General features: G+C 33.4%; 1 protein-coding gene and 1 long non-coding RNA gene across 10 annotated transcripts; one reads left to right on the forward strand and one right to left on the reverse strand.

Moving 5' to 3' along the window:
• The first annotated feature begins 879 nt into the window (after positions 1 to 879).
• Wnk (Wnk kinase) lies at positions 880 to 19098 on the forward strand. 9 transcript variants are annotated; one of them, XM_083097157.1, is made up of 20 exons: positions 880 to 957; positions 2597 to 3125; positions 3451 to 3593; positions 5446 to 5716; positions 5867 to 6134; positions 6342 to 7396; positions 7552 to 7724; positions 7797 to 8175; positions 8431 to 10322; positions 10391 to 10619; positions 10717 to 10914; positions 11349 to 11423; positions 12425 to 14814; positions 14909 to 15512; positions 15583 to 15945; positions 16328 to 16517; positions 16655 to 16743; positions 16874 to 16938; positions 17125 to 17294; positions 17484 to 19098. In XM_083097157.1, exons 2-20 carry the CDS (start codon positions 2892 to 2894, stop codon positions 18128 to 18130), a joined length of 9435 nt encoding a protein of 3144 aa, XP_082953283.1. In that variant the 5' UTR covers positions 880 to 957; positions 2597 to 2891; the 3' UTR covers positions 18131 to 19098. The 9 variants fall into 9 exon arrangements, with proteins under 9 accessions (XP_082953283.1, XP_082953241.1, XP_082953292.1 ...); XM_083097115.1 differs by lacking the exon at positions 880 to 957 and adding an exon at positions 1006 to 1155; XM_083097166.1 differs by lacking the exon at positions 880 to 957 and adding an exon at positions 1006 to 1155 and having other exon boundaries at positions 11352 to 11423.
• A 2761-nt stretch (positions 19099 to 21859) lies between these two features.
• On the reverse strand, positions 21860 to 23001 carry LOC145970017 (uncharacterized). The gene is made up of 2 exons (XR_014438296.1): positions 22478 to 23001; positions 21860 to 22093 (listed from the first exon to the last, which is right to left on the reverse strand). It is a non-coding gene; the product is annotated as an uncharacterized LOC145970017 (long non-coding RNA).
• Between the last annotated feature and the right edge of the window lie 459 nt (positions 23002 to 23460).

Here is a 23460-nt window from a genome sequence, read left to right on the forward strand (position 1 = left end):
TGACTTTTATTCTAAATCTAAATGGCTGCTTAGGCTCCTAAAGAGAATTCGTCTATACGTCAGCTGATGTATAAACGGCTGGTGATCCTCTAGGGAAGAAGATAAAGCATGAAAATACAGTCCGAGCAAAGGACACGTGAGCAACACGTCCGATCACATCCAAGGATGGCAACGAACTCGGAATGTTCAAACTGTAGATTATATCTGTAGTTGAAGCACGCAATTTTGCCGCGAATTTACGACGAATAAAGTTTCAGATTATGTATCGAAGATTGATCAGTCGGGACAAGGAAATCTTAACTCCTTTTGTTCCGATTAATCAGAAATTTTAATCTTTAATTTTCAATCTTCAATGCGGAATTCGACATAGGCTTTACGGGATCTTCTTCCAGACAGGATGTAGATTATTCCTTATCGTATCTTCTTATCGTAAATAGAAATTTCATCCATTTGAATAAAAAAGGCTGTCTAGACACGCTGTTCTTTCGCAATGGGCGTAGGCTCCCTCTTCTACTTTTGACAAAAGGAAAAAAAATAAAATAGACATTCCCATGTCTATACGATTGGCTGCTTGCCACTCCTACAATTAGAAAAAGAGATACGGAGAGTCTTCCTTACATAAAAAAAAACACATAGACATGCAATGTCGCGTGTCGATTGGCTAGCGAGTGAAACAATGTTCGAGATTTGAAAAATTCTCCATTCGATAGCCAATTGTGCGTACGTGTCTGCGTCTTCTCCGACAAACTCTCGTCGCGTTATCTCTTTTGTCGCATTACTAATCTCGTGACTGACTCCTTTACGAGCAGCCTATACATACGCGTATCCTACGTCCATGGCTTCGTCCCAGTCCTACTTTAGTCATTCGTTATCCGTGGACAAGAATACATGCTACCTAGCACCACGTGCGCACGAGGCTTTACGGGATATGTCTTCGGTCAGCATTCGCTGAGATATGTATGTACAAGCATACGTATTACATCGCGATTAACGTACATGTATTATACATATGTATATATATATGTATACGTCGCGACGTATGTATGTATGCATATATACACGCGTTGCGCATAGCACCGTGAGAGTGCGTAGCGTTCAGTGAAAAAAATGGTAGTTATTTGGGTGTAGTCGGGGCGAATTTTCTGCGACACGAATGTGAGTACATACCGGTCGGCTGGAAGAGCCGAGCGCCGTTTTAATCGACGATACGCGCGATTAGTATGACCGGGTTGGAGATAACGAGAGCGGACGAACGGACGATCCTCGTTCTCCCACCGTACGAGAGAGAGAGCCCGAAGTATGTAGGTACCGTGCTCTGGTGGTTCGTGCATCCTCTCGTGCTCCCCGCGCGACACATGCACGATGCGTGTCGCGCGGATCACATCGAGATAATTTATCAGTCAAAAATAACGGTCCGCCGCGTGACATTCTCGACGGGATGTCGCGCGTCCTCGCCCTCTCCGCGCGAGAGTCGCGCTCGCGAAACGTGTCCCGACGAGCGATATTTTTGGGATAGATGTCACATCACATCTCTCTCTCGCTCCCTCCTCGCGATGCTTGCGTGTGCGCGAATGTGTGCGTGCGTTTATTCGATTTGCAACGTTTCTGTGTGTGCGTGCGTGTGCATATGATACACGCGAAATCTCCCGTCCCGACACGATACGACGTCGCATACGCGGCTTCTCGCTCGTGTCACCGCGGTACGCACCCTTTAAACCGACGTCGGTGAGACGCGCGTGTAACGTGTGTATGCGTGCGAGATACTTATGGTATTTGTCGTAAATGTTGCATCGAGACTCGTCTCTATACGTATATCGTTACGTTTCTCACACAAGTGGCGTAGCCCACGATGATGCTCGACAACATATTCCGCGGCTTTAACGGCATATGAGTGTCTTCGTATTCTTGTACGTTCACACACGTACGTGCTCTCTTCGCGATCGAGATATTTGTATCTTCCTCGATTAATGCGTCGGCAGTTTGAAAACAAATTCGATTAACGTCCCGTTGAGGATTCGTGCATCGATTGTATGTATTGATCTTGATTTTATTCCGACAGATTTTCACTCGCGATTCATATTTATATACATATATCGTAAGACAGAGAATTAAAATTACTCCCATATAAGTTACACAGCACACACATGCACTCCTACGTAGTTTAATATGATATTTTATTGACGCATGCAAAGTATAGACGAATCTCTACAATTAAGGCAATGGAATGTGTTAACGCACGATATTAAATGGTATAGATTATTGTTTCATTAAGAAATAACAATTAAGAAATATGTCAAAATTCTATACAAATTTATCTTAGATAATATTAATATTAGCTCTAGTTTTACACAGCAGATGTTTCTGATATTTTTAGGAAAATAATATTGCATCTGTTACATTTTCTAATTAATTTTATTTTAAGATATTTTCCCTGATACAAAATAATTAAAGTACAGCGTGTCTCTTTCGCAAAAAAGAGTGAAAGATCAATTTTATGAAATATATATGCTAAGAAAAAATATTTTAAGTAAAAATATTAATCTAGCTTGGAATTTTTTCATGCAATAATATACATTAAATTGTGTTCTGATTGCAGATTCTTTTAATTCTTTGGGCACTAGAAATTTATTAACCGGTTTAGCAGTTGGTATGGCAAAATATACAGCCTAAATCCAAGTTATCACGGATATGGATATTTTTAATCTGATAACAAAGACTACTCGTTAAAAAGTAATTTTGGTCAGAAAAGTTTTAATTTTATCATTCGGAGAAGAGAATGATAATGTGACTTTTATTAACTTTACATCGGAGCAAACTGAATAAGAAGAAGCGCAACAAATAGGTGAAGTAATTTTGTGAAGTAAAGTTTTAAATAAAGTTGGTTATGTGCAATGCCGAGATGTTACAATGATAGCAAGACAGTGAGTTCAGTGAACAGCAATCATAAGCATAGTACAGACGATATTGTATTAACGCAATCGCATGCTTTTTCGATTGGAAGTCATTTGGAAATAGAAGAAGACTCACCGGTAGTTGAAAAATCTCACAGGCGGCTTCGGTGTGATTTAAGTCCTGTTCCAACAAGCACAAATTCTAGTTTCAACATAAAGCTTCTTGGTTTAAAGGTGAGGTTTTAAGATTACTTATTCTTATGATGAATTTTCATATATATTATATATAATGTATTTTCTTTTTTATATTTATATATTGTATATAATGTATTTTTTTATATATTATATATAATGTATTCTTTTTCGCAATTTTGTTTTGCTAAATTATATATACTAATCTTAAATATATTATACTATGATAAATCTTATTATACATTTAAAGTAGATTTTTCGTCATTCTAAAAAATAGATTTTAAAAATTTGTAGCATTAAAATATTAGAAATATAATTTTAATATTTGTTTCAATTTTTTCTTTTTATTTTTCTCGTATTATTTTAGGGTGACAAGAATACTCGTCAGGATCATCAGGTGAGCACTGGATCTGGGGGGCACAGAGACAGAGATAGAGATATTAAAAAGAGAGCAGCTATAGGCAATACAGTGCGTGGATTTCTCTCATCTGGCCACAGCAGGCAGGACAGGTATAATGATGTCTGTATCAAAAATCATGCTTCTTACATTGTCATTTGTTATACTCTATTATTAAGTTATAAAGTATTCTTTATTATTTATTATTTTTTTTATGACAAATTTTGTTTCAATATCTTACAATATTTTGCTTTGTATATAAAATCCATTATTAAAATCCATTATACATTTATGTCATTTTGTTGATACAATAGATTCTCGATAATCTAGAAATAATTGAAGTAAAAATTTCGATGTAATTGCAAAATTTAGATTGAATTTTCTCTCTTAGCAGCAATTTTCAAGAAACTTTTAGCGATACATATAAATATCAGATATATCAGGTTGTTTCATATTCAATTATGTAAAAATTTCTAGGTTTCAATGTTGTGTTAATGAACTGTCAAACGCACTTTCCGAACGGAGTTTTCTCAATTCTTGAATAGGTCTACTTTTAAATGTATTTCTTGAAATTTTTCAAGCTAAGCCTAATAATCTTAACGTAATGATTAAAATAAAAAATGTACTCCTCTTTACACTTTTAAATCATTAATCACTCTAGCTTAGAATGATGTATCATAAAACTTTCTATTTTATGTGGAGAAGTCTTTTTCTATAAAACTGTACCATGAAACTATTATGGACAGTCTTCTCTCAACAATAAATCTCGAAATTTTTTGACTAAGCCTAATCTTTGTCCTAACAGTTTTGTTATTGAAGGTGAAAACTTATTTTCCAAAAAGTCTGAATAGTCAAATCAAGGTCAAACGTTTAGAAAGACGAGCCATATTGTATCTTTCTTTATGCTTTTAAAATTTTTCAAACCATTAGTCTAATTTGCTACCATTAGTGATGAGGAGTATACCATAAAGCTTTCCATTTCCAGCCATTGTGTTATTTCTTACAAACCAAAATTATGTATTATTTTTATATTTAAATTATTTTTTAAAGTTATTAAGAATATGATAAAACCTTAACGGAAAAAGAAAACAAGAGAAAATTTTTGCATTATATTTATTATGGGAACTTGATATATTTACAAAAAATTTACTATTTGAATATAGAAAGAGCAAGTGAAAATATTGACACGACAATCACAGATGTCGATTATTATTAAAATTAAAAGAGATAATTTTATATATATATATATTATTCTGTGCAAATACATTAATTCTAACATTCAGATAATCGAGGATGTATTTAAACTAATTATATTTACACAATAAGCCTATTACGCACTAATATCACTTAATATAAAAATAAAAGCTTTTGCAAATAACACCAGTTACACAATATAGAAATATATATATATATATATATACAATATATACATATATATATTGTATATATATTTATATTTATGTGTAGAAATAGAAATATATAGTATATATGTATACATATAGCAGACTTTGAGAAATAACAGATTAATAATAAAATATTTTTCAATATTTTACAATTTTGTTCTTATAAATTTTCATATAATTTTAGAAATAAAAATATGTTTCAGATGTAAAAGTTATAGATTGTTAAATTACTTAGGGTGCTGTTCTTTTAAGAATTTTATGTATGATTTATCTTTATGCTCTTTTTTTTATATGCAAATATCTTGCTTTTTATTAAATTTTATAAAAATAATATTTCATTTGTTAAAGAAATTACTTTTACTGATTGTTAATGTAATAAAAATTTAAAAAAGCTTAACATTTTTTGAATTAAATATATGTTGTGTATTTTCACTTAAGATTCTTATTTAAGTAAAAAGTGAAAATCAAGAATTCACTTAAAATCAATATTATATGACTTGTGAGAAATGATATAATTTTGTATTACATTAATATAAAATATGATTTATGTATAAAATTTCAGGTATGAGACAAATAGGCAACGTTCTTCAGGCGGAACTGGCGGTGGTCTATCTAGTTTATGTCCTAAGTTGGTGGCCAGTGGAAGTAGTAGCAGTCAAAGTAGTGGCATCAGTTTGGCAGTGGGCCACTTAGCCTCTCAGGAAACTGGAGGCACTTGCACAGTTGTTACAACTCAAAAGATTCACAGTCACGCACAAAATCATAGACGCCAAAGAAAACTATCTATTGTCACACAGGCAGGTCCTAGTGCCAACATTACTGGTGATAGGAAGGTTAGTTGGATTATATTAATTAATTGAACAAACATGTATAAACATGTACATATACAATGTAAACATCTGTAGTAAATATGTCACATACTTTAAATTATCATATATGATTTAGAATATTATTATGATGTAATGTCACTTTGTTTTACATAGGTGTTATCAAGTGTAAGTCGTTCTGCTAGCATCTCCAAAAAGCAAGTACGAACACAGAGACACGAACAGAATGCTGATTCTTTATCTTTAACTAGTAATGGTCTTGCGACTAATTCACCATCTTCCAAAAAGAAAATATTATCTGTTCTGCATATATCCGATAGGTCATCTGTCCAAAGTGTCAATTCATTATCCTTAGATCATGAAAATGATCGTAGTTTTAGTGATGCTGAAGAAGCAATTGCAGCAGTTGAAAATGCGGCACAAGGTAAAAAAAGTTTCATCTCACTTTTTTCAAGTTTAAAATTTATATAATATAAAATCACATGTAAGGCATAAGAGAAGAATGTGTTACATTCTTATTGAATTATATATACATGATTTAGTTCTATACCTTCTACACCAATTAATAAAGTAAAGGTGGCAAATATCAGTAAAAATGATGAGGCAAACGTGAAACATAATATTTTTACAGAATGTAACAACCTATCAGAAAATGCTACAGATGTACAACACATGACTTCAAATGAATTTGAACAAGAAGATGCTATATCAATAAAATCACCTACGGTATCTAAGTCACATGGAATTAATCAGGAAAGTATTACAAATAATAAGCAAAAATTGTCAAACTCCTCCAGTAATGCTAAATTGAATAGTATTAGCGATCAAAAAGTTTTGAAGCATAAAAATACAAATTCTAGAGAGAAAATGAAGCATCATACTAGTAAAAATATTGAAGCGGTTAATGTAGAAAAGGAATTAGATGATACGATATCAATAGACACAGAGAATTCCACAGATAGTAATAGCAAGGATAAACAAACGAAAAGTGGAAAATCTATCGAGTATACGGATAGCGGGGATGATGGTACAGATAAAGAAATTACGGACACTTCGAAGACTGTAAGCGGCGATAAAAAAGAGATGGAAGATAATGCTGGTTTAAATGAGGAAATAATTAAGAGTTCGAGATTTGTAACGTCAAAGGTGGAAGAGATAACGGAAGCGGATAACAAGACGGCGGATGTAGAGAAGGTAGAAGAGGAGGAACGAGTAACGATATACGATGATGACGGTACGAGTATCAGCGATATAGTAGCGGCACAGGCGCTTCACGAATCGTTAAGTAAATTGGGCAAAGTTCCGCCGTTAGACACTGAGATGGCAGAGACGCAGAATACAGATATGCGAGACGAAAAAGCAAATATGAGGCAGCATCCTGAGAAGGATATAGTTACGCAGGAGGAAACGGTGGAGGGCTTTATCGGCCCGTTGCTCGATGAAAATTTTAAAGCGGATGAGAAATTGGCGCAAAAGACAATGGCGATGGAGGAGGTGCAAAATTTATTAATGAAAGTTAAAGTGCAAACCGTAGAGGACGACGACGATGAAGAGAAGGCTGTAGGTATTTCGCCCGATGGAAGATTCTTGAAATTTGAAGAGGAAATCGGTCGTGGTAGTTTCAAGACTGTTTATCGTGGTTTGGATACTCAAACGGGCGTAGCTGTAGCTTGGTGCGAATTGCAGGTTAGTGTGATAACATGTATTATAGAGATAAATAATTGTATATAACATTATTTTACTTCACTTGCTATTAATTTTAAAACTTAAGTATATATGTTATTTATAATGAAAAATTTCAATTATATAATTTAAGAGAAAATATTTTTTATTTTTTATAGGAGAAAAAATTGAATAAAACAGAGAGATTGCGATTTAGAGAAGAAGCTGAAATGTTAAAGGGACTACAACATCCAAACATTGTAAGATTTTATGACTATTGGGAAGTTACACTTACTCGTAGAAAATATATTGTACTAGTCACTGAACTTATGACGTCGGGAACATTGAAAACGTAAGTTTTTTAATTTATAAAACATTATTGCAAGATACACTTTATTGATTTTTTGTATGTTGTATCTATTAGGTATCTGAGGAGGTTTAAAAAAATCAATCCCAAAGTGGTAAAATCTTGGTGTCGGCAAATTTTAAAGGGTTTGAGCTTTCTTCATTCTAGATCACCACCCATTATCCACCGTGATTTAAAATGCGATAATATTTTTATCACTGGTACAACGGGAAGTGTAAAAATTGGTGATTTAGGTCTCGCGACATTGAAAAATCGCAGTTTCGCAAAAAGTGTTATTGGTACGCCAGAATTTATGGCACCTGAAATGTATGAGGAACATTACGACGAGTCGGTCGACGTTTATGCTTTTGGAATGTGCATGCTCGAAATGGCTACTAGCGAATATCCATATTCTGAGTGTACAGGACCAGCACAAATATACAAACGCGTAGTATCGGTAAGTGTATGCCTGCATATGTTTGTTATTTTTTAGTGTGTAATTGGTCGTGGTAGTTTCAAGACAATTTCAGTAGTAATTTTTAATAATTATATATTCGATGTGTGTGTTAGAAAGATAAAGTTTGTTTTTTTTTAAATCCTAAATATAATAATCTAGTGCACAACAAAAGATTAATATAACATATTTTTATTAAAATAATAATTTTTATTTATTTATATTATACAATAAACAATTTTTACTTTTGTTATATAGGGTGTGAAACCACAGAGCTATGATAAAGTTGAAAACCCAGAAGTACGCGATATTATAGAAATGTGTATACGTTTGAAGAAGGAGGAACGACCTCTCGTTAAGGATTTACTCAATCACGAATTCTTTGCTGATGATGTCGGTTTGAAATTGGAAATGGTGTCGCGAGATTCAGCAGTCGCGGATACTGAATTGTCGCGTGTCGAATTTAGATTGCGCGTGCTAGATCCTAAGAAACGCAGTAACAAGCACAAAGAGAACGAGGCGATACAATTCGACTTTGATATACAGGCTGATAACGCGGAGGAGGTAGCGTTAGAAATGGCAAAATCCAGTCTCATATTGGAAGAAGATGCTAAAGCGGTAGCCAAGATGTTAAAATCACAGATTACAACCCTGTTGAGAGAAAGGGAGGAACGTAAAGCCAAAGAGGAGAAAGAGCGCTTGGATAGAGAAACCGCCACAGCCACGGATATTGCAACTAATGCTGCTGCAAACTCTGAAAATTTATTACAGCAACAATTGTTGCTCCAACAAATGCAATTGCAACAACAACAACAGCAGCAACAAATTCAATCTAATATCGGTATGCAAATGCAAAATCAAGTCCCGATGCAATTACAACAAACTCAAATGCCTATTCAACAGCAGCAATTACAATCGACTGCTCAACAAGCTCAACAGCATAATTTACAACCGCAGCAGGTTCAGTTGGTTCAACAGCAACCGATAATACAACAGCAAACGTCGGTTGTGCAACCTCAACAAGCACAGCAAATACAATATCAGCAGCAAATACAGCAGCAATATCAACAACAGCAACCATATGCTCAGCATGTTCCACAGAATTTGAACACAAATTCTTCGCAATGCTCGACTCCGCAAAACGTTCAGGGCCAACCTCAATTTCCTCAAGTATCGCAGCAAATGCAGCAGCAACAACAACAGCAGCATGTGCAACAACAACAGCAGCATGTGCATCAACAACAGCAATACATACAATTGAATCAAATGAATGTTCCACAACAAATTCCTCATCAGATGCAGCAAATGCAACCCCAAATACAAATGATATCGCAACAACAACACATGCATCAACAACTTCAATCGCAACAACAGCAATACGCGACGCAACCGCAAATCCAGCACGTTCAACAATTGCATCAACATTCCGTTGGTTCACAGAATCAACAATATTATCAACAGAACGCTACTGGTACTGCTTCGGGATATGTATCAGCAGGTTCTTTGTATCAGCAAGCCATGCCACAACAAATATTTCACACATATACGACATCTAATCCTTCCGGTCACGTCGAGATTTTATCGTCCACTCAAACCGCGACGCAAATTTATTCTCACGCCAGTCTACCCGGGAATGCGGTGCCCGCAGCAACGTCGCAATCGCAATATATGCAATCGGCGGGACAGGTCCAGGCGTCCATGCCGTCAGGCATGAATGTCAATAGTTCATCTACTGTGACTCACATGACAAATGTATCGACTTCAACGATCCCTAATATGCAGAATACGCCTCCTTTACTTGGCAATGCCGGTCATCAGCCTCAGTCTCAACAAAATATCCTTGTACAAATGCAATATTCGCAAAGTACGAACGTCATGCCCAACTCTATTTCAATAACACCCAACGTCGCAAATGTTTCGTCACAATCGTCTACGAATCTGCAGCAGCATCAACTCTTTCTTCCAAATACGGATCAATGTCCCAATGCGACCGATAGATCTTCATTGGTAAAACAAGATACAATGGATTCAATACAATCTTTGCCATCAGATGTACCAATCAATCCACAAGATCAAGTAGTCGCAACATCTGCTTCAGTTCCAACAAGTGTTGCACAGCAGTTTGTAGCACAGCAGTCGTTGAACGATGGGTAAGACCAAAAGAAATAACGAGCGAAGAATGAAAAATAGTACGTAAATTTATTATTTTATTTCTTAGAGTCACGCCGGAAAATTCTGAAAGCGTTACCACTTCTGAGAGGAACCGAGTGAAACGTTCAGGAACTAAGCGTAAAAAGCCAGGTATTAAACTAACAGTCTTGTCTGTCAGCAATAGTGAGGGACAATCGATGACTGTCGAATGTCAGTTAGATACGAGTAAACAGAAAACTGTTACTTTTAAATTTGATCGAGATGATATGGTACCTACGGATATTGCTAATAATTTGGTAAGAACATATATTTTATGGCATTTTATTTATCTTGTTTATATTCTTTTGTATATTTTATTTCATATACATATATCTATCTCTCTCTCTTAATAAGGTTGCGGAAAATCTTTTGCCACAGTCGCAATGTGAGACATTTGTAGAATTGATCGAAGACATTGTCAAACAATTACGTTTGGATCCTACACGTGCTCTACCTTTGGTAGCACATGGTCCACCTGATCAATCTGCTGGTGGAAGTCCAGTTACAAGTCGACGTCCTCGGGATCGCGACCACAGTCTCGATACAGCTAAGGTATAATTTTTCTAGCTATCAAATAATGAATTCGTTATTAAAGATGTGTTACATGATGTAAAAACATTTGCATCATATTATGTGGAAAATTCTGCTATTAATATTTTTATCTTGCTCTTTAGGCACTCTTTTATGCATATAAAACTTTAATGTGCTATTTAAATGCATGTGCAAATGTGCGTCTAATATAATGATTCGCGTATATAATGCAATTATTTTATTATTATTATTTTTATATATTTATTATATATTATTATTATTATTATTATTTTTCCAAATGAACCAATTTACATTTTTTTTTTACTCAAAATCAAACAATGATTCAAGATAGTATGTCAGATAGCATAAGAGGCTTTATTTGGAGCACATGTACTTTGTTGAACATAAAGTTAAAAGTGTACATGTATAATTAGTGTATATGGTTTTGGACGCAGCAGGTGAGACATGGCTCGCTAACACGTCAAAGCAGCCACCGATCGTCGTATAAAATCCACCGTAGACACCGTTCGGTGAGTTCATCGATCCCACCATCCCTTCTCCCGTACATTTCTTCTGTATATTTCAGAATCAGAATTATACAATTGTGGATGCTTGCGCGTCTCGTTTTTGTTACACTTGTCCAGATTTGCCTAAATTTTGATTAATATAATTTTGTTTTGTTATAGATATATTTCACATTTTATATATGTATGTGTAAGAAAGTTTTGAGATCAAACGAAATTTTTTATTTCTCTAACAAGCATATTTCTTAATATAGGAGAAAATGATCATATTGATTTTTGAAAAAATGAGAGATGATTTCTGTGTATAAAGATAAATTTTCAAAATTCTCAAAACTTTTTTAGAACTCTATATATTTATGTTATGATATCTATACGTTTCTTTTTTTACAGATTATCTTCTACATCATTATATTATAGCATTGTGTGTATGTGTGTGTGTCTGTGTATGAGCGTGTGTATGTACATGTGCGTAAATTAAGAACCACTTTGTATGTGTTGTATTTATTGAATTATTGATTTATGTGCTGATTTATACATCAACTACACATTTTTATTTTATGGAAATGTACTGCTGTTTTATGAAAAAATTTTTAGTAAAATTATTTTCAATGTATTACAACACAAAACAAAATACTCATTCTTTTATATATAAACATATTTTGCATCATATATTTTCAAGGTTTATTAGCATTACAAGTTGCATGGTCTGTCAAAATGCAATTATTCTATACCTTAATGTATATAAAGAGTAAGAGATACTGTCATAAAATCTCTCTCTCTCTTTTTTTTCCAAAAGTTGCTTCTCCTTATAGACATTTTTACGATACACAAATTTATATAAAATTTTAAAAATACATTGAAAATTATTAATGTAGAATATATTTTTCATAATTTGTAATGCACACTTATTATTTACGTTTTACTTTTATTTTAGTTTATTATTGTGTTTTTTTTTATTATCTCTAATAAGTATTTTAGTGAAATAATAAATATTTTATTAATTTCAGAGAGACGAAACTTCAAATACTTCTACCCCAACAAAACTATTGCCAATCGATCAGATTATTTCTCATATTGCCAATACTACTTCGGAAAAGCAACAAATCGCTCAGACACCTGATAGTCAAACAGGCGCCGAAAGTACGTCGGCGGAAGCTTCCAGGAGATCATCCACATCTACGCAAAACACCGATACTTTGACTCCCACGAATATACCAAGCGATCCAACAGATAACCAAGAAAATGCCGTTTCTGCAACTTCTGCAGAAACAGTAGTGGAAGCTCACCATAATATTCAAAATGATGCTAATAACTCGGCTTTTAAATCTTATCAAAGTTCCACGATACATCCTCAAATGCAAATACAACAGGATACAATAATGAGCACAGGTCAAGTAGTGAGCGAAGTATCAAAAGAATCTCAAGAACAGCAAGATATAATAGATATAAAAGAATCAGGAATGACTAAAGAAACAAATGCATCCAACGCAGTTGCAGAAATATCTACCTTGACGGTGCCAACTGCATCAGCACGTAAAGTATCTCGCTTCTTAGTTAGTCCTGTAGTTGAACAAAAGAATATCGCAGCCGAAGAAGAATCTTCTGTTAATGAAGGCGCAAATCACACATCGCAGTCAAATCAATCCATTGCATCTGCGGCGGAACCTGTATTAAAAAATGAGGAACACGTTGTAGAAGCGAATGTTTCAGAGATTCAGAGTATGAATCTTCATGAGCAAGCCAGCAGTAATGAGAATACAATTGTTCAAGGAGTTCCATATACAAACGTGGAACAAACGGATAGCGTTCAACAGATCTTACAGCCGGGACAACAGCCGCTTGGGCTGCAACAAAGTATTATCCAAATACAAACTATGCAGCAAGTAACGGGACATATGCAACAAACCACGACTAATCGATCGAAGCAGCATACTATAATTGTACAAGGAGCCACAATAACTTCACAACAAACATCTCAGCAAATGCCTCAAACCAGCAGCATGCAGCATTTTGTACCAGTGAATTCACAGAAGGAATTGCAGCCTCTCCAGCCACTTCATACGAATGCAATAGCTCAGACACAGACGCAATATCCGAATCAGACGATAATACAACAATCTCCTGCCGTTGTGATGCAACAACAACAACAACAACAACAACAACAACAACAAATTCCTATACAACAGAATGTAATACAACCGCATATGCAAGCGGAACATCAGGGCCAGATGCAACAAGCTCAGCGTGCTTCAACAGTACAACAGTTCGTCCCGCAGCAACAACCATCGACGCAACAATATGTGATATTGTCGGGACACATGCAGTCGATACAACCGAATATCGATGATCGAAATCGTAGGGTATCGAATATATCTACCGCGTCTAATGTATCTATGGATTCTCAAATTTCGGAATCGTCCAGTATACCTGAAGAAAAGAGACAAACTGTGATAACTGCAACTAATATGCCTGCAGCAGCGCATATGCAACATGTACAGGTTGTTTCGCAAGATATGTCAAATACAATGCCGATGCAGCAACAAAGTGCTAGTGTAGAAACCGCTCAACAAACGCTTCAAACCACTCATCAGAATGTACAGCACAATGTTTTGGGCACTGCAGTTCCGCAGTCTATGCCAGTATCTCTTCCCGTACATCCGGATGTTTCTACGTCCAAGATCGCGATTAAGACGAAAGAGGTATCCTCGACACTTCCAGATCTCGCGCAAAATTTGGCAAACATACTTTCGAATCCTAAATCCAAATCCGCTACGCCTCATCCCTTAACTAACAGCCACGAACCAACCGCCATGCCTAATCCTACTAATGTTGCTGCCCCCACATTAGTCGACTATAAACCCATGCAATCTGAGCAATATTTTCAACCTATACAACCGGAAGTGAGTCAGCTGCAAATTCAACCACCCATTCAACATAATTATCAAGGACAGATTGTGCATCAGGGATATCAGGGACAGCAAAACTTTCAACAAACGTTCCCAAATCAGCAATTGCTTCATCAAAATCAAACACAACCGACACTGCAATCAATTCCGTTAACGATCCCACAACAGATTGATTTGCAATCGCAAATGATGCAATCAAATCTTCTAACAGGACAAGCGACTGCTCAAGGAAAATGGTTTATTTCGACTAATCAATCTAATTCTCTACAACAGCAGCAGCCGATGTTACGACATATGCAATCGAATCAACCGTTCCAAAATCAATTGCAACAAATCCCGATGCAGCCTCAAATGCAACAGCAAACTATGCAAGACCAGCATAGCGAATCTTCCATCGTGTTAGATCAATCGCACTTACATTTAAAGCTTCCAGACCAGCAACCGGCAAAACTTTTAGAGGTTGAAAATTTGGAATCTTCAAATTTAAATTGGTGCGTAATTTATTTTTATTCATATTTTCTGATAGATAAAATAGGAAAACATAACAAATATATTTCTTTATTAAATTTTAATTTATCATTTTAGCATACGTCGCACTAGTTCCGATTGCCAATTACTTACATCTGAGAATGAAAATTCTAGTCACGACGTGACACCCGAGCATACTCTTATTGAATCCATCGATTCTACGTCAACTCTACAACAACAATTGTCGCAACCACATCAACAGCAGTTACAACAACAACAACAACATCAACAACAGCAGCAGCAGCAGCAGCATCGCAAACTCAGTCAACAGAATTCGTTGGACAAAGTGTCGGATATAAGCAGTGTCGGAAGTATCGGAAGTAGTACAGGACCGCAAACCATAGCCGACTTGCATCAAAAACTCGTACAATTAACTAGTCAGCCATCGGAAGCATTAAATGTCGGTACACCACCTATAAGCTATCCTGCTACGCCTCATAATCATCAAATAGTCGGGGGACACGATACGTACATGCATTCTTTGCAGCAGAAACTGTTTAATATCGGTGTGCCAGTCTCGTCGGCAAATGCTGCCGCATGCCCCTTATCTCCTCAGACAACGATACATTCCTCTACTATTCTCACTGATACACAAGTCAGTGATGCTACTGTTGAAGGCTCTGCTATAATTCAGGAAAATTCTGGCACATTTTCTCAAACTGTGAGTATTTTATGCACACAATGCAAATCTTGTTATCTTTTAAATGATTTTACATAAAATTTGTTTCTAGAATGTGGAATGTTCTCTTGATAGTCCAATACCGGGAGTAGCTCCCGTAGCACCCGAAACTATGAGTCCAAGTAAAGAGAATGTTAAAGTACGAGCTCAAAGACCGGGATCGCGTTTGCAGGAATTAGAGCAGGAATTGGCAAAGATACATCATAGAGGCTCGGTTTTCGCGGCACCTCCGACACAGCCATTAACGCCGCCTATATCTATACAAACGCAGCAACAACTTGCCCAAAATTTATTAACAACTGCTCTGCCAGTGTCGGCTAGCGTACCTGTGGCAACTATCGCTTCTAATGTTGTAACACCGCGATCTGGTACCAATACTCCAATTCAACCCGAACTTCAAGATAGTAGTAATGAGGTAATTTGCACTATCTTGTAATTTTCTTATAATTTATTCTTTGAATTTTAATTCTTTTCATAAATATTATTTACATATCATGTAAAATAGGAATGTACTATTGATAAAAAGAATATTTTCATATATAAATATAAGATATCTCCCAGATTTGTTATTTAATCTAATTTTCTTTTCTAAATCGATAATTTTTTCTCATGATATTTATTCAATGTATATAATTGTTTAATCAATATTTGGGCAAAATTGCCGTCGCAACTTTTTTGAAATATAATAAAGTTATGACATTACGAAAAATTATTTTTCACACATATATTTTTTTAATAAAATAAATATATTAAAATTAAATGTTAATAAAATAAATGTTAAAATATAAATTTTGCAGAAGGCAAATCCTGCTCAACCTATCCGAAAAGTATCGAGATTCGTAGTTTCCAAAGTTGCAGGTCCACCTGCTCATAATATTATTAATCAACAACAGGTTACTGATGCTGCGAGAACTCAATTGCAACAAATGGAAGAATTAAAAACTTCAGAACGGCAAACTGTTTCTTATCAGACAGATGATTTGCATGGTAAGAAAATTCTGATAAATAAAAACTAATTAAATTTATTATATTTAGGTATTTCTTACACATATGTAAGATTATATAAAAAATCTTACATATATAACATTTATACATATAGTACGACATGTATTTATTAATTACAGGTGTACCTATGCAAGTACCTCATAGTCGAGAGAATTCTGTTCCGCCAACTGTTCAAACAGCTCATGGTACTAATATTTTAAGTGCTGAAGTAAGTTTCATATAACTACTATTATTGACAAATTAAGTCATTATACAATTATTGTAATATATTATTAAAATCAGTAAAGTAGCTCTGAAAAATTTTAGTAAATATCCTTGACAATTATCTGTCTTTATAGCCTGAAAAAGAAGAAAGAATTGTCGTTCTTACACCAAGTGAAGAATATCAATTGCTTATAAAAAGGTAAAATCAACTGAAACTTGATATTTAAATTTGACATTCAGAAAAGAATATGAACTTTGCCTTTGATACATTAGTCAAATATTATATTATCTGAAACATATTAAATGAAAATTATATCATAAAGAAATTTATTCATAAGTAAAGTCCATTTTTCGCAATGTAAAACAATATTTTTGTTGTACATAGGCAAACTCTGGAATTGGAAACATTGCAGAAAAGACATAGAGAAGAGTTGGAACGTTTCCAACAGCATCAGCTACAATTACTTATTCAGCAGCAACAACAAGCAAGCGCACTACACCAACATCAGCATCACCCAGCATTACTTTACCACACTGTTACCACAAATATTTCTGGTTAGTAATGCTAATACCAATTTTACATTATATCATAGATACAATGAATATGAATGATATAATGAATTATATACATAAGATATATATATATATATATATATATATATATATATATATATATATATGTATGTATGTGTGTGTGTGTAATATGTGATAATAAATAAAGTATCACATTTTATCATTCGATAGGATCTAGAATTCCGGAAGACTATTTTATGTTCAGCACTGCACCGCAAACTCCATTGCAGAAAGGACCGAACAACTATCCAGACACAGATGAGACTCTACGGTTAGCCATGCAAAAATTGAAACAAACCCCGTTGCAGCTTCAACCGCAGCAGGCATCGGCTGGAATACCGCATGCTTATGTTATCCCAATTCCAGTAGTGCCTTCCGAAAATATGCAAAGTGTAGTCTCTCAACAGAGTAATAACTGTTCGAATGATTTATCCGAAGGAATCGATTCGATTCATAGCACGGCAGTTTGCAATCCGACGCAGTACCAATTCGCTCCTATATTGTCTGAAGGAGCGAATATTTCGTCGACAACTGTACCCACGCCCTTATCGATATCTAATTCGACTTATGTTCAATATCACGAAGGCCAGCCGTTACCGAATTTCCAAGCTTTCAGCTGTACACCCCACGGCGGTATCTTCTTACCAGCCGGGTATCGGCTGATATACGCACCTGCCGGAACGACTCCATCTCAACCGGCGACCCCCGCCGTGTCTCACATAGTAAGTTCTTCGCGCGATAACGATACGCCTCCAACAGCGGAGTCGCATTATTCGACCACCGCCGAAAATTCGACGGTTCCCCCCTTGGATCAATAATGCGATACTCTGCTCATACGCTTCTATATTTTTTCCGGTCGATCTGTGCTCATTCTTAGTTTAATGCGTTCGATATCGTCTATAGTGCGAGGTTTCGTATTTTATCATCGCGAATGTAACTCAAATATATAATTTGCTGTGAAATGCGCGCGTCTCGCGTTGCTAGACATTACTACGAAGGTATGAAGACGGATTAAAAATAAAAAAAAAGAAAAAAAAGCGTGAATGGAAATATATATAATGTTTTTCGATGTGTACGACGTCCTTGCGTATATTAAAATAAGATATCAAATATTCTCGCTATATATCTGAGCGTGTGCATGATATTACTTTGATATGTGCCTCGCAGCGGAAATGAAGGAGAAATCATGTGGGAAAATATTGTGACAAGGAAACGATATCTAAATTTTTCTGAATGTAACACAGGAACTTGAGATAGAGGCCTTTACATGTACTGTGCTTTGAGATGCATTAAAGAGAAAAAGAGGAAAAAAAAGAAAAAGAAAAATCTTCCTTTGCTGAGATCTCTAAAAGACTCAATCACTCGATTCCTTTGGTAGCACAGCTCATTAGTACAGGCCTCCGCTAGTCTTACGATCGTAATGGCACATGGCCATTCTGCTCGCGATATATATGTATAACTGTTACTGTATGCTTGAATGTGCCCAGAAACAAGCGAATAGAGATTGAGTAAGCGGAAGTGATAGGGACAAAGAGCAAAAATGGATGGAAAGATAGAGAATGAAAGAAATAGGAGAGAAGAGAAAAGAATGAACGTATGTACGTATGTGCGATGAATGTATAGTGCGAATGTATCTCTGTATGTATGCATACGATTGTGCAAATATGTATGTATCAGAAGTAATTAGAGACAGAGAGAGAAATATGAGTAATATAGTCACTGTTATGCTTTAATGTATTTCTAGCGATTTTGCCTATTTCAATTAAAGAAGAAAAGTCATGTGTTACTAGTTAGCAAACCCATATATATATATATATATCTCGTTTACTATTGATGATTATGTCTTCTTTTAAAATTGGTAGTAACCTTCTAACTACCATTGTTTATTTTGACACACGTAAATATAGTGTAATTTTGAAAAATTTCTGATGCCATTTTGGTATAGATCATGTTGACGAATGTTGACATAAATCGAGCATTACCCTTTCTAATCGATCTGAGCAATATATTACTGTCACATATTAGAGAGGATGTATTAAAACTTCCTATTTTTTAGTTTGATAATCTTAATGACATGCCATTTCTGGTGTGAAATATTTAATTAAAATTTTAATTAACAATTGAATAATTAACAATGCAATTCATAATCATCTCCGTTTTTTAAATCATTTATAGATTTTTATTTATATAATATTCAAGATTATTTACAGGATTTATAGATTTATACTTAGTTATCAATATTATCATATTGCTGCAACTATCAATATTATCATATTGCTGCAACTATTTCAGAGAGAGAAATGCTTCATAAAATTACTCCAATACACACAACTCATGACTACCCTAAAAAATTTATTACTGATAATTTTGCACAGATATTAATTCTTATAAGTAAATTAAGGCTTCTTTTTGGTGCTTTTGTCACAATGTTATGTTAAAATCTATTCTTTTATAGGAATTGCAATAGTTTATTATATTACACTGACTTGAGACTTGATTATTTTCTTATACAGTAATCAGAAAAGACGACATATATGTACTCTATGTACTCGTCTGTTATTACATATATATATATATATATATATATATATATATATATATATATATACATGCACACATACATACATATACATACACATATATATAGTATATAAGTTTAATAGATATAGTTTCAACTGAACCTCTAGTTTCTGCGACATTTCTTCGCTAATTTTGTCATGATACATAAACGTTATATACATACCTTCTTTTTGAATATCAAAGTTACAGCTAACATTACATCTAACAAATCTCAGTCGTGTAATTTAATAATAACTACTTATCATGTCATTTTTACTTATCATTGTCAAATTTTGTTGCCATCTATAAGAAACGGAGAGTAAGTAATTAATAAACAAAGCTTTATATCTGAAGAATGGTTTTTAGAAAAATTTTCAAAAAAATATTTTATGATATAATTTTTTCCATGTACATACATATACATGAACATGTAAAAAATAAGAATATCGTTATGCTTTTTTACATATGTAAAACTCGTTTTTTTTGCTGAAGAAAATATTAAGTAATGTTAACAAAATTCTCTATACTTTATACAAAATTCGTTTATTATGGTGGCAGGTTTGAGAGAATTAAACTTGATAAATTTGAAATGCTGTGGCATTGTGGCTGTGTGGCATATTTTCCAAATACTCTGCTTTTAAGAATGATACAAGCAAGTGATTATCAATAATTTTTTATATTCTTCAATATGTACAATTATATGTATGTACAATTGATTCTAAATTGATTTCAAATAATTGTTAGTAACAATAATCCCGATCGTTAATCCCACGAATAACAAATTTTCATTTATTTGTAAATATTGCAGGTGTAAAAATAAGGAAAGTGTGTGAAATATTGGAATACAATCAAATAAAGTTATGCCATTGATTTCATTAATAAAAGAATATATTATGTGACATAAATATAGAGCATATATATCGTTTATGTATAATATAATCTCTAATTGAATCTTAATTTGGCTTCAAATTTTTCAAAATATGTAAAATATGCAAGTATTTTTAAAAACATTGTATAGTTATATGATTATTTTGCATGTAAATACTCCTAAAAATAACTTTATGTCCTTAATACACTTTTTGTTTTTCAACATCTCTTCAAAATAAAAAATAAATGAAGATTGTTTTTTACACATTAAGATGTGAAATAATCAAGTATTTTGGAAATCTTTAAAAACACATCAAAAAAAGAATTCTTGTGGAAAGGTTTAAAGACTGATTAGATGTAAAACGAGAAATAATAGTTGATAATTTCAAGCTGAATATAAAATTTCATTCGAAAACTATATATTTAAATTTATATGAAAAAAATAATACTTTCTTTCCATTTTATATTATTGTAATCAAATTGTTTATCATTATTGTATCAAATGATTAATTGTATATTCGAAAAAAGGTGAAAAAATATCCAGTATTTGAAAAGGGAAGATATATATATTTAGCAACAAAAGGAGAGAGAGAGAGAGAGAAGTGTAATACATATATTCCATTTTCATAGAAACTCAAAATGTATATTAATATCTATTTGCATAACATATAACATAATGCTCCATTATATTATCTGTTGAATTAAGTTTAGTTTTTCAAGATTAATTCTAGTCGAAAATGAAATGAGAAAAATGTAAGAACTTAAACTGAAGATATGATATAAACAGGATTCCATAAACGTAAAAAAAATTATAAAAACAACATTAAATAAGAATTATGCATTAATTATGTAATTAAAAGCACATTGAAAGAATCAGTTAATTTTTTTAAATAAAATCTATTTGAAGGTATTACTATTTTTATCAAAACAAAAATTTTAATCATTTATTTTTGTCTAATATAATATTGTAAAACAAATAGAAATTTTAATAATAGTCACTATCAAAAGACATTAAATGTTAAAATCACTAACAACAATTGTAAACTTAAAGTGAAATAAATAAATTGACATGTAATATAGATTACCATTTTCTTACATGCAATATCTAAATAAAAGAACAATTTGTCATGAATATTTTCTTTATTACAATAGAAACGTACACAATATATATTATATTCAAATTCTGTAAAATTATATTTCAACAAACATTTTCCAAAAATTTTTGAAAACTATCCTTTACATATACAGAAGATTTCACAAAATGCTCTTCTTTTATTTATTATATTATTTTCTTACACACAGTAGATTCCTTTTATTCCATAATTATATAATAGAATAAGATATTATTTGTGCATCTATAACAAATTAAAACAACATCTTCAAATGCTATTTTAAAAGTATTACATTTTATGTGAAGAACATATATTATAAACAATTATATTATTATGAAAAATATAATAAATTTAGTATAAAGACTATTAAGATATATATATACTTCAAATAATACAGAATACAGATGCTTTCTTAAGAAAAGATTTCTAATTTTAATATATTACATCCATAAAATAAATATTTAATGATTTTTGAATGTAGTATAAGAATATTAATATTTTTTCTATTCCTTTCTTTTTTTTTTATCTTTGTATAATTTTATAATTTGCGTATCAGAACTTGGTTTAACATTTTATTGTACAAAAGTCATCAAATATATTTTTCCATATATTAAGGTGTGTACTTACCATTAGATGTACTTAATGAGATTACAATTCAAATTTTTACAAGGACTCAAAATGACTTCGTCTCCTAGCGTAAGCTCCCATGCAAGCAAAAAACCCAATAATCGCGATCGTTAATCCCAGGATTAACGCTAGGGTGTCTCCGAAATCAAAATTATTGGAAGCCATTGCGAAGTCGAATACGCCAAACACGGCGAGTAGAAAATAAATCCACATTCTCCTCGTTAAAAAAATTATAAAAGTGCAAAAATATATGTACAATAGTAATTAATGTAAGCTTAATACAGAGTATATTCGCACTGTCTTCTAGCGTTTTGTGTGATTATATATAATCTAATATAATTTTTATGATATATCAAGCATTGCAAGCTCGCCTTCAAATATATCAAATAATTACACACATGTTGTATTATCTTCTATTTGCTAAATATAATTATTAAATATTAAAAATCGATAATGACAATTGGATCAAACTTTCTAGTACTATGAATATAGACACACACAACCATATACCTGTATACTATTTGACAAGTGAAGTCAACATTATGGCGTTTTCAAATGGTCGGGTTTAATTAGTCGCTCTGGGATAGTTTACTAGACGTTATTACCAATCACAGCCATTCTCCCGAAGAATATATGGTTACATTCTTCAGAAGAATGACTGTGATTGGACAATGACGTCTAGTAAACATTACTCGATCCCGATTGGTGAGTTAAATATCACTCTGATAGGATTTCTGAACACAGCCCTAATTGGCTGAAAGAAATGGGTGGCACCCGATTGTCCATGTCGCCAATTGGCCAATTCAAAATAGAACTCTGATTGGTCAATCGTTGCTGGTTACCCTAGGCACAAATCGATATAATTGATTGTAGTCAATCGCAACATGTCAAACGGAACGCTCCCAAAGAAACTTTCAAAATCCTAGAAATTCCCTATCCGACAACCAATCAGCACGTTCGATATAGATGGCGTTTATTTAGAA

The sequence above is a fragment of the Camponotus vicinus genome, unplaced genomic scaffold (assembly GCF_025532165.1).
Source record: "Camponotus vicinus isolate PSW18456_S1 unplaced genomic scaffold, iyCamVici1.0 SCAF_1, whole genome shotgun sequence".
Lineage (NCBI taxonomy): Eukaryota > Metazoa > Arthropoda > Insecta > Hymenoptera > Formicidae > Camponotus > Camponotus vicinus.